Below are 13,086 nucleotides of genomic sequence, written 5' to 3'. Positions count from 1 at the left end.
CTGCACTGAAATGGTGCAGAAGTTAGATTATACTTACACACTTACACACACACAAGCACACACACACACACACACACACACACAAATTTTCAGTGAACACATTACTGCACTGAAATTGTGCAGAAGTTATGTTGTACTTATATACAAATCAGTTGGTTTTACTAAGAAATTCATCAATGGAGTAGAAGGAGTTGGCCACCAATAAATCCTTTAGGCTTCTCTTAAACTGAATTTCATTGGTTGTTAAGCTTTTTATGGCTGCTGGCAAGTTATTGAAAATGTGTGTTCCTGAATAATGCACACCTTTTTGTACAAGACTAAGTGACTTTAAATCCTTGTGAAGATTATTCTTATTTCTAGTATTGATTCCATGAATTGAGCTGTTGGTTTGAAAAAGTGATATATTTTTAATGACAAATTTCATTAAGGAATAAATATATTGGGAAGCTGTAGTTAGTATCCCTAGTTCCCTAAACAGGCTTCTGCAGGATGTTCTTGAGTTCACACCACATATAATTCTTACTGCACGTTTTTGTGCCTGGAAAACTTTAGCTTGGCTTGATGAATTACCCCAGAAAATAATCCCATATGACATTATGGAATGAAAGTAAGCATAGTATGCCAGCTTTTTCATTTTTATATCCCCTATGTCTGACAAAATTCTCATTGCAAACAGAGATTTGTTAAGACGCTTCAGCAGTTCTGTGGTGTGCTCCTCCCAGTTGAATTTATTATCAAGCTGTAATCCCAAGAATTTAACACCGTCCACTTCTTCTATCTTCTTGTTATCATATGTTAGACATATACTCTTGGGACACCCCTTACAAGTTCTGAACTGCATGTAGTGTGTTTTTTCAAAGTTTAGTGACAAAGAATTGGCTAGGAACCAGTGATTAATGTCCGCAAATATTTTATTGGCTGATCTTTCTAAGACTACACTTGATTTGCTATTTATTGCAATGTTTGTATCATCAGCAAACAAAACAAACTTGGCATCTGGTAATGTTACTGATGAAAGGTCATTGATATACACAAGAAAAAGTAAGGGCCCCAGAATGGAACCTTGTGGGACCCCACATGTAATTAGTTCCCAGTTGGATGATGCCTGATAGCTTGATACATGTCTCTTTCCTAATAACACCCTTTGTTTCCTGCCAGAGATATAAGATTTGAACCATTTTGCAGCATTTCCTGTTACACTATAATATTCTAGTTTACTTAAAAGGATATTGTGATTTACACAGTCAAATGCCTTTGACAGATCACAAAATATACCAGTTGCCTGCAATTTTTTGTCTAATGAATTAAGTACATTTTCACTGTAAGTGTAGATAGCCTTCTCAATATCAGAACCTTTTAGAAATCCAAACTGTGACTTTGACAGTATGTTATTTGAGATAAGATGGTTATAAAGACGACTGTACATTACTTTTTCAAAAATTTTTGAGAATGCTGGCAACAGTGAAATTGGACGGAAATTTGATGCTATTTCTTTATCTCCCTTCTTAAACAGTGGCTTAACTTCAGCATATTTCAGCCATTCAGGAAATATTCCACTGATAAACGACTGGTTACACAGATAGCTTAATATTTTACTTAGCTCAGAATCACATTCTTTAATTAACTTTGTTGATATTTCATCATACCCACTAGTTGTTTTTGATTTTAAAGATTTTATGATGGACATTATTTCTGTTGGGGTAGTGAGGGTCAAATTCATATTATGGAAGTTACTTGAAATGTCTGGTCTAAGGTAATCCATAGCAGCATCTACCGAACCTGACAACCCCATCTTTTCAGTAACAGTTATAAAATGTTTGTTAAAAAGTTCTGCAACACTATACACATCTGTCACCAATGCATCATTTGCTCTTAATGCTATTTGTTCCTCTTCATGTCTGGTTCTACCGGTCTCCTCCTTCACTATATCCCATATTGTCTTTATTTTGTTATCTGATATGACTATCTTTTCCTTGTAATATATTTGCTTTGACATCCGTATTACAGCCTTTAATATTTTGCAGTATTTCTTATAATGTGCTATAGCATCAACATTGGAAATGTTTCGGATTGACAGATACAGTTTTCTTTTGGTTTTACAAGATACCCCTATTCCTCGAGTAATCCATGGCTTCTTTGTAGACTTTGCTCTAACCTTGGTAAGTTTTGGGAGAAAGCAGTGTTCGAATAAGGTAAGCACTTTATTAGCAAAAATGTTATATTTTTCATTCATGCCATGGTAACAGAAATACTGTATTTCAGCTTTTGGACAAAATCCGTTTTCAGAAGTAGAAAAAACACACACATTCACACAACAACAACTGGCACACATATAGCCACTGTTACCAGGCACTAAGGCCAGACTGCAACTGCATCTAACATGAGCAGAAATCTAGCTGGGTAGCTGGGCGATTAAGAGGCATGAGGTGGAGAGGGAGACTGATAGCAGTGTAGACATGAGGGAACATGCTAGTGCTGCCTGAGGAAGTGTGCAGGAGTATGGTGGGGGCAGGATAGGGAGGTGAATCATTGGGTTGCGTTGCGGGGTGGGGGGGGGGGGGGGAGGAGGGAGATTGAGAGAGGAGAGAAGAGAAAAAGGCTATGTAGCTAGTGAATGCTGAGGCCAGGGGTGTCATGGGAAAACTAAACTCATTTCTTCCAAAACTCCTATTCTGCAGATGAAATTTTAATTAAAAATTTGTAACATGTGAGCTCAAAAAGAAAAATATATGTTAAATATCTGTGTATCACTAGTTACAAAAGAAAAGTTTATTTCTATTAAATTTAAGGCAGTGTTTATTAGTAAAGTCTAAACTATACAGTAAGCGAATACATTTACTACTTTCACTATTTACATTCCATCCAATACTTTATAATATTGTATCAGTGTTAAAAATATATGATAGGTGATTGTGACTTTTTTCCTCAATACATTATTGTTCACAGCAGTTCAATCTGGTGACATTCATAATGTGGGCTAGTTTGATTTAAATCATTTATCATGTTCCATAGATTCCACCATAAAGGAGAACTTCAGGGCTGCACATCAAGTTAGCATGTACACTGACAAGAGACAATTAATTTGATATCAAAAAAGAGAATAAGAACTATCATCATTTTTAACAAAGGTGCCTGTTTATAATAAACATTGCAACTTAACATGCAGCTAACAGGAGCATTCAGTTCTCGAAGCCAGATAATTTGCAATTTTGTATGTTAGCAGTGGCAACTAAAATTTTATTTTGAATTAGTACAGATTCTAAATGTCTATCTTTTAGAAAATATAATGCAACTGAATAGATACAAAATCTATTCACCAAGTAATGGCAGGAGAAAATATATATGAAGGTTAGAGAAATGTTCAAGCTTTCTTAGCCAGTGGCTTCTTCTTCTGGCAGAATAATTGAAGGGAAAGGATGGGAGATGAAAGAAAATGACTGGAAAGGTTCAGGAAATAGGTAGAGTTCAGAAAAGTTGCCCAGAACTCTGGTCAGGGGAGACTTACCAGATAGGATGAGAAGGAAAGGCTGATTGCTGGAGAATGCACTGGATGAGATTTGAAAACCTGAGATCTTAAAGGTGGGAGATAGGGTAATAAGCAAGACAGAGATTACTGACAAAAAAACCATTTGAGTATATTTCAAAATTGTTACAATGCTTTGTGAGTAACCAAATATTTGTATCTACCAAAAGGTCTGAAATTAACATATGGAAGAACTGAAAATATTCATCAAAGATTGTTTTGTAGATGCAAATTGGGGAGTTATATAGTATAAGTCTACACCAGGCCATGTAATTAGATTTTTGAAAATGTAATATTTTGGAAATGTAAGAAACAGGGAAGTGTTACAAAATCTTCTACTTTTGCTGAGTAAGTAACACTGACAGAAGCTGTCACTGAGATTAAGTTGATTCTGGATATTTTGATGCAAAGTCTGATGAATCTTTAAAAGTATATGAAGACAACTGAGGGGCAGTTGGTATTGCTAAATATGGTAACTTTACAAAAAGCTGAAATGTGTTGAAGTACACTACCATTTTTAGAATGAATGTTACAGGAACAGAATTACTGACATTTGCACAGTGGATTTAGAAACCAATGTAGCAGACACTTTAACAAAATTCATGTGCACGAGTAAATCTGTAAAATTTTGAGAAATGTTGGATGTAATTTGATTGCAATATAAATGTAAGGAGGCATGTTGGAATGAGGTACATTTACATCAATAATATTGACAGTGTCAAGAGGGTTCTTAACAATAAGCATACATGAGTGTATAATAGCCAGTTTGATATTTTGAGTATATTTGCTGTGTGAAGACAGATGTAAATTGTATTTAACTTTTTGTTAATAAAAAGTCTTAACAGTCTTCTCCATCTATGACCATATCTGGAATGTTTATTATGAAATAGCTCTATACTAATTATAACTTACTGCAATTTTGTCATTGGCTGAATGACTGGATTTGACACATTACTCCCATTACTTCTAACAGTATATCGGGCCATATATGCAATAGACCTGGTCACAGAGGCAGATGGGTAGAGTTTCTGCACCAGTTTATTCAGGGCCTCTGCCTTCTTCCAGCTAAATGTGGAACACAGGAAGTTCAAGTAGGTGGATGGAGTCTCTGCTTCCTTCACATGTTTTTAATGCATTTAGATACAGAAATCATTACAAATTAGCTTATGTGTGCTTCAGAGGGAAGAGAATGGCAGGAAAGTGTGGTGTCTTGCCCACATGTTGCTAATAGGGTGCTTACGGGATGCAGTGTTCTCGGAATGCTATGCAACAATTCAATCAAATAACATTAGTAGCTTTATTTTCAAAAAGCAAATTAACAATTCTTAACTTGACTATAGCAAATGTTGCTAGTGTAAGGTGACACGAAAACAATACAGTCTGATAGTGAAGCACTGAACATGCTGCAGACTTGGACTGATCTAAGTGGCTGAAGCTAGCAGGAGCTGCGTTTATATTCACTTGCTGCAGGGGACATGTCTGGTGCAGAGCAGTACAATTCCATGCACCATTGGCTGCCCTTTCTTCACTGCCTTCTCTGCTATTGCATGCCGGTTTTTCATTCCGGCATTTGTGGATATGCTGGAACAGAAAGAAAATGGTTTAAAATCTACTTTTACCTTTTAAATGCATGGGAATACAGTTTCCAAATTCACAGAAGTGAATTATGTATAAAGCTGACCTTGTATTTAATAGGATATAAGTTGATATAGTTTTTATAAAGGCTGAAGCGGTTGTAAAAGTAGGACAACCATTATAATGTTGTTGTTATTGTTGTTGTGGTCTTCAGTCCAGCCACTGGTTTGTTGCAGCTCTCCATGCTACTTTATCCTGTGCAAGTTCTTCATCTCCGAGTAACTACTGCAACCTATATCCCTCTGAATATGCTTGCCGTATTCATCTCTTTGTCTCCCTCTATGATATTTCCCTAAAAGCCTGCGTTGAGTACTAAATTAGTGATCCCTTGATGCCTCAGAGCGTGTGCTACCAACAGATCCCTTCCTTTGGTCAAGTTGTACCACAAATTTCTCTTCTTCCCAATTCTATTCAGTACCTACTCATTAGTTATGTGGTCTATCCATCTAATCTTCAGCATTCTTTTGTAGCGCCACATTTCAAAAGCTTCAATTTTCTTCCTGTCTAAATTGTTTATCATCTGTGTTTCACTTCCATACATGGCTACATTCCATACAAATACTTTCAGAAAGGACTTCCTGACACTTAAATCTATCCTCAGCATTAACAAATTTCTCTTCCTCATAAATACTTTTCTTTCCATTGCCAGTCTACATTTTATATCCTCCACACTTTGACCATCATCAGTTATTTTGCTCCCCAAATAACAAAACTCATTTACTATTTTAAGTGTCTCATTTCCTAATCTAATTCACTCCGCATCACCAGATTTAATTCGACTACATTCCATTATCCTTGTTCTGCTATTGTTGATATTCATCTTATATCCTTCTTTCAAGTTATTGTCCGTTGTGTTCAACTGCTTTTCCAAGTCCTTTGCTGTCTCTGACGAATTTGCAATGTCATCGGAAAACCTCAAAATTTTATTTCTTCTCCCTGGACTTCAATTCCTACTGCTTGCTCAGTATACAGATTGAATAACATTGGGGATAGGCTACAACCCAGTCTCACTTCCTTCCCCATCACTGCTCCTCTTTTGTGCCCCTCAACTCTTATAACTTGTCATCTGGTTTCTGTACAAATTGTAAATATCCTTTTGCTCCCTGTATTTCAACACTGCTATCTTTAGAATTTGAAAAAGAATATTCCAGTCAACAATTTCACAAGCTTTATGTGAGTCTACAAATGCTATAAACATAGGTTTGCCTTTCAATAACTTGCCTTCTATGAAAAGTCATAGGGTCAGTATTGCCTTGTGTGTTCCTACATTTCTCTGAAATCCAAATTGATCTTCCCCGAGGTTGGCTTCTATGAGTTTTTCCATTCTTCTGTAAAGGATTCATGTTAGTATTTTGCAGCCGTGACTCATTAAACTGATAGTTCAGTAATTTAGACTCCTGTCAGCATTTGCTTTCTTTGGAATTGTGGTTATTATATTCTTCTTGAAGTCTGAGGGTATTTTACCTGTCTCATACATCTTTCTCACCTGATGGAAGAGTTTTGTCATAGCTGGCTATTCCAAGTCTATCAGTAGCTCTAATGGAATATTGTCTACTCTCGGGGCCTTGTTTCAACTTAAGTCTTTCAGTGTTTTGTCAAATTCTTCATTCAGTATCATATCTCCCAGTTTTCCTCTACACCCTCTTCCATTTCTGTAATACAGCCCTAAGTGCATGTCCCTTGTATAGACCCTCTATATGCTCCTTCCAACTTTCTGCTTTCACTTCTTTGCTTAGGACTAGTTTTCCATCTGAGCTCTTGATATTCATACAGGTGGTTGTCGTTTCTCTAAAGGTCTCTTTAATTTTTCTGTACCCAGTGTCTATCTCAACCCTAGTGATATATGCTTCTACATCCTTACATTTGCCCTTTAGCCATTCTTGCTTAGCCATTTTGCACTTCCTGTCAATCTCATTTTTTAGACATTTGTATTCCTTTTGCCCAATTTATTTATTACATTTTTATATTTTCTCCTTTCATCAATTAAATTCCATACCTCTTGTGTTACCCAACTGTTTCTACTAACCCTCAGATTTTTTCTAACTTGATCCTCTGCTGCCTTCACAATTTCATCTCTCAAAGCTACCCATTCTTCTTCTATTGTATTCCTTTTCACTGTTCTTGGCAATTGTTCCCTAATACTTCCTCTGAAATACTCTACAACCTCTGGTTCTTTCAGTTTATCCATGTCCCATCTCCTGAAATTTTTTCCCTTTATTCATTTTCTTCAGTTATTCTCTGCAGTTCATAACAAATAACTTGTGGTCAGAGTCCACATCTGCCCCTAGAAATACCTTACAATTTAAAATCTCGTTCCTAACTCTCTGTCAAGCCATTATATAATCAATCTGAAACCTTCTGGTGTCTCCAAGTCTCTTCCACATGTACAACCTTCTCTCACGATTCTTAAACCAAGTATTACCTCTGATTAAATTACGCTCTGTGCAAAATTGTACCAGGCAGCTTCCTCTTTCATTCCTTTCCCCCAGTCCATATTCACCTACTAGTTTTCTTTCTCTTCCTTTTACTACTAATGAATTCCAGCCCCCACGACTATTAAATTTTTGGCTCCCTTAACTATCTCAATAAATTCTTTTACCTCATCATACATTTACTAATCTCCTCCTCATCTGCAGAGCTAGTTGGCATATAAACTTGTACTACTGTGGTGGGTATGGGCTTCTTGTCTATCTTGGCTACAATAATGCATTCGCTATGCCGTTCATAGTAGTTTATCCATGCTCCTAATTTTTTACTCATTATTAAACCTACTCCTGCATTACCCCTATTTGATTTTGTGTTTATAACCCTGTATTCAACTGATCAGAAGTCCCATTCCTCCTGCCACCAAAATTCACAAAATCTGACTAAATCTGACTTTAACCTACCCATTTCTCTTTTTAAATTTTCTGCCTACCTGCCCAATTAAGGATTTGACATTCCACCCTCTGATTTGTAGAACATCAGTTTTGTTTTTCCTGATGACGATGTCCTCCTAAGTAGTCTCCACCAAGAGATCCAAATGGGGGACTATTTTACCTCCAGAATATGTTATTCAAGAGTATGCCACCATCTTTGAACTATACAGTAGTGCTGCATGCACTACTTTATAGTTTGTAGTTTCCCCTCATTTTCATCCGTTCACAGTACAAGCACAGCAAGGCCGTTTTGGTCGATGTTAGAAGGGCAGATCAGTCAATCATCCAGAGTTTTGGCTCTGTAACAACTTCAGATACCTTATACTTGTCTGGCCTCTCAACAGAACCCCTCTGTTGTGGTTGCATCTATGGTACAACTATCTGCATTGCTGAGGTATGCAAGCCTCCCCACCAATGGCAACCTCTGGTTTTATTTTTATTTCTTCATTAGATACATGCAAAGAATAACTGTTTTTATAAGACCTTTGCTACCTTAGTAAACTGATGATTAATTCTATGAGAGCAATTAATTTGTCATTATTTCAGTCAATATGTCCTGGATTAGTGAAAACTGAGATAATGGATAACCTGAAGATACTTGACAAGAAAAGGATTTATTCCAAACTTTCCTATCTTCAACCAGAACATATTGCAGATGCTGTTGTGTATGTACTCTCACAGCCTGCTATTTTGGAGGTAAGGTATCTTTCATGATCTAGCATCTCTTATTTAAGTAAACAGTAATTTGGAAGACCATAAGTGATAATGGTATTCTGTACACATTCTGTAATCAGTCTGCTCAGCCAGAATGAAGTCAAGGAGTGTATAATTCAAACATTTCTAGCAAGGGCTAATGTATTGTACTATTTAGTATATTGTTATTGCCTGCCCTTTCTTGTTTCAGAAACAGTATTAATAGTTATTTTTTCAATTTTGAACATTTTTACTGCGCTGTCACTGATTAGTTATCTATTTTGTTCTATATTTTATATTCTTATTTTCTAGGCTCCTATGTTGGTAATACAGCATGTTGGACAGGGAAGAATAATTGAGTCACAGTGAAGAATCAAAACAAAACTTAGGATCATTCATAGAACTGATAACCAACAAGAAGCCACAAAACTGGAAATATACAACTGAATGTAAAAAATTAATATGAAATTCTGCTCATAATGTCTCTCCACTTTAGTTGAATTCATTGATAAAGTGAAGATACAATTTTACAAATAGTATTTCACACTGTGTATACTGTTGTTCTCTTTTTGGGTTCCATACCTTATTCAACAAAAATGGAACCCTTATAGGATCACTTTCTTGTCCTTCTGTCTGTTTGTCCGTCAGTCCAATTGTTAAGATTCCATTTTGAATGGGTAGAGGAATGAAGTTGGAATTTGTGTTACATTCTAAGGTATATGATCCCTTGATGGTGTCAAAAATTTTAGCTTCTAAGTCAATGCAATCAAAAGATGTGGCCATGTATGTCACATATTTTGATACTCACAAAGACACTCATCAAAACCTATAGGGTACTTCCTGTTGACCTAGAGTCATAAGATTTGGCAAGAAGTAAGGTTTCATGGTAAAAGTAAAGGAAAAATCTGAAAATTGTGTTTGTATCACATTTTTTACCATTTGTTCTCTGTCTCCCTTTGTCTACCCGTCTGTTCAGACCCCTTTTCCCCTGAAATGGGTAGAGGTATCAAGTTGAAATTTATGTGAAATACTGAGTTATATGGGCCTTGGCAGTGTAAAAAATTTGAGCTTCAAAGTCAATACAATCAGAAGACCTCTTTTTGGCAAGAATGGATAGAGGTATGAAATTGAAATCTGTCAAATAATAAGGTCTAAGGTACCTTGGGGGTGCAAATAATTTAAGCCTAAAGCAATGCAATCAAAAGATATGGTCATTTATGTCACATATTTTGATACTTGCAAACTTACTCATCAAAACCTGTAGATGAATTATGTATATATTTATTGGTCCTTGTGTACAAGCAGTAAAGCATGTACATGGAAACCAAGAGGTTGTGAGATTGAATCTTGGCCAGACTTTTCAGTCTTCATTTTAACCAATCCTTCACCTCCCAGTGATGAGAGGAGTTACTAGAAACTGCACATGATTCAGATTCCATGTTAAACTGTACGTCCTATTTCCCCATATGGAGAATCATTGAAATGATGCTTACACATTGCCTTATGTCTGTGAATTGTCAATTACATGTTATGTAATCTCTGTGATACAGATGCTTTGTGCAAATAAAGGTACATGTATCTGATGTTTAAATTCGCTTACTGTTCCTGAACATTTTCTGGTGGTGAAACATAGGAAGGCCACAACAAAGAGAGAATTTTCAGAATCACAGGGATGTCGAAGATCTACTGAGCGAGCATGCACCAGTTCCAAGTGACTACGCGGTTTACTACACAGCAGCATCTCTTCTCACGTAATGTGCAGTGCTCTCCTCCAGCTAAGTCATTCACATATTGTGGCATTCTGTTTTCCTTTATTGATTACTGAAACATACTACATTACTGCCCACGTACTAGTAGTTGAAGTAATAGTTGAGTAGAACATTGGAGATAATTGATTTGTGACAAGCATAGCTTATCTCTAGTGAGAAGGTCAATACAGAAGCCTGCAGAGTACTGTCACGGATCATGGCCATGAATACTGAAACAGCAGATTGTCTCTCCAAGCTAAAATGTAGATGAGGAACACAGCATTCTGACATTACCCCTTTGTCAATGAGGTGGAACATGTTAGCAATTGTCTGCAGGAGACAGCGTAAGAAGATTACACAAACTCGGAAAAGCGAGCTATCCTAAGGGCAATTTCAGATGTCATGGCTGTCAGGGCGATGTTGGGGGTTTCTGCACAGTCGTTGAACAGTGTTTGACTACCACAGATTAACTAGAGTCATTCTCCAGAACTTCAGCATTGGGCTCGCTTCTGGGAACAGTCTGAATCTTCCATTGAGGCAGACTCAAACTTGACAGTTGTCAATAATCAGGTGTTTCTTTGAGGCTCTCTTGAGGAGGAACCCAAGAGTTTGATAGAAGTAATTTGTGAATTACAGCTGAGTACAAGTGCACTAAAGAAATTTTGTTCACACGTTATGGCGCAAGGCCAGAATTATTCAGGTATATCTTGATTACCTGGAAGCCAACATGCATGAAACATCTGGTAACATCCGATTCCCTGAAAGCTCTGAACTTATTATTTATTGAATGTAACTGGTGCATCCAAACTCTATAGGCGCCTGGGGAGAGTGTAGAATCTTATGGTTGAGAGCTAGTCCTTAAAATACTTCGTGCCTTCCAGAGGATAAATGTTCGTGCTGGACAATCCATATCAAAAGCGTACTATTGTCTGAAGGAAACATTCTAAAACTAATGAATTTCTTGTCAGATGGGGTGAATGGAGGGCTGATGGTACAAAGCATTCAAAGGGAAACTCCCAGGTTACTTCATGTGATACACAAGCCCCAGTGCTCACTCTAAGTCAGGAGATACAATATGTAAGTCAGTTTTGGAGGTAGGAACCTACTGTGTATTTTCCAAGCAGCGTGGTCACTGGGAGGCAGTCAAGCTTGTTCAGGACCGCCTCAAAATTTTGACATCGATTAATAGGTGTTTTCTTTTCCTCGACAAGGGCTGTACAGCAAAAGACTAGAGATAGAAAGGAAAATCGCTTTGTCTCTTTTGCAAGAAACGTTATCAAATGTCAGTCTGTACAAATACCGAACATTCTATTTCGCCAGTTACTCCATCCGAAAAAAATTTTTGTCGGAAATGTGAACATTGGATATCTAGGATACACATAAATTCAGGTGTTTTATTCCATCGTTGAGCATATTTACATGTGACTGGTGTCATCAGTGTTTACATAATAATAATAATAATAATAATAATAATAATAATAATAATAATAATCATAACAATATAAGCTTCGACAAGACAAATGTTATTAACTACAATATAATAATCCAGATTGGATGCAATACATATTTGTGCAAATGTAAATACCAACAAGAAGTTTCCTAATAGATCAATTACAGGATGAATGAACTACATAGTTCAGTGAATGAGAAATAAATAATCAAACAGATCATTAATGATAAGTACATGAAACAGTAATAAAATAGTTGCACAGTGTGGCATACGTGTAGTTTGCAGTTAATTTATAGTTCATTCTCATAAGGAAAGTGGGTCATTTGTCACGTACTCAAGGAACTCTTGAGCAGTGTAAATTACTTTACTTTTGATCCACCTCGATAGACTAGTTTTAAATATATTTACTGGCACTGTGTAGGTATTTTCAGGTAATTTGTTGAAGTAGATAGGACCAAGATGTTTGTAGCTGTTATGTGTCTTTGCAAGCCTAGCATATCGCATATTAATTGTATGTCCACTTCTTATGTTAGGGTCAAGAACTGTTCTCCTTAAGTCAAATTTACTCAGATTCTCTTTAACAAAGACAAGTCAGTTATAAATGTACAGGCCAGGCACTGTCATTATATTTAGTTTCATAAAATAACCACGACATTATTCGTATGGGCTAAGTTCTACTATGCACCTTATGGCTTTCTTTTGCCATTGAAACACTAATTTTGAGCCTGCGGAATTGCCCCATAATAGTGTTCCATAACTCAGGTGTGAATGGAAGAATGCAAAATATTTTATTTAATACAATTGCAGCCAAATAGCCATATACAGTTACTTTGCTTAACATTTTACTTTTACATTTTACATTTTTGTATAATCATTTCTCGATTTCACTCTTTTACTGCACAGTTCTATGTGATATCGTTCACAGGCTTCGTTACACAGTTCACATACACATGTTGTGGTTGGGTCGTGATAAGTTTTGTTTTTGCAGATTAGATGATGAAAGCCGTGAATAGAAAGTCTACTACTTTGCTTAACATTTTACATTTACATTTTACATTTTTGTATAATCATTTCTCGATTTCACTCTTTTACTGCACAGTTCTATGTGATATCGTTCAC

General features: G+C 36.4%; 1 protein-coding gene across 1 annotated transcript in view; it reads left to right on the top strand.

The window, feature by feature from the left end:
- The window catches only part of LOC126145073 (dehydrogenase/reductase SDR family member 11-like), a 60,730-nt gene extending 50,447 nt beyond the window's left edge, over positions 1-10,283 (top strand). The window contains exons 5-6 of the mRNA XM_049915530.1: positions 8,623-8,772; positions 9,082-10,283. Of these exons, the coding sequence (XP_049771487.1) occupies positions 8,623-8,772; positions 9,082-9,138 (207 nt within the window). The 3' untranslated portion in view covers positions 9,139-10,283. The remainder of the gene's footprint in view (positions 1-8,622; positions 8,773-9,081) is intronic.
- The last annotated feature ends 2,803 nt before the right edge of the window (positions 10,284-13,086 follow it).

Source organism: Schistocerca cancellata, chromosome 2, assembly GCF_023864275.1.
Source record: "Schistocerca cancellata isolate TAMUIC-IGC-003103 chromosome 2, iqSchCanc2.1, whole genome shotgun sequence".
NCBI classification, from domain to species: domain Eukaryota; kingdom Metazoa; phylum Arthropoda; class Insecta; order Orthoptera; family Acrididae; genus Schistocerca; species Schistocerca cancellata.
Note: the sequence above shows the minus strand (reverse complement) of the source record. Positions and strands in the feature narration are given on the sequence as shown.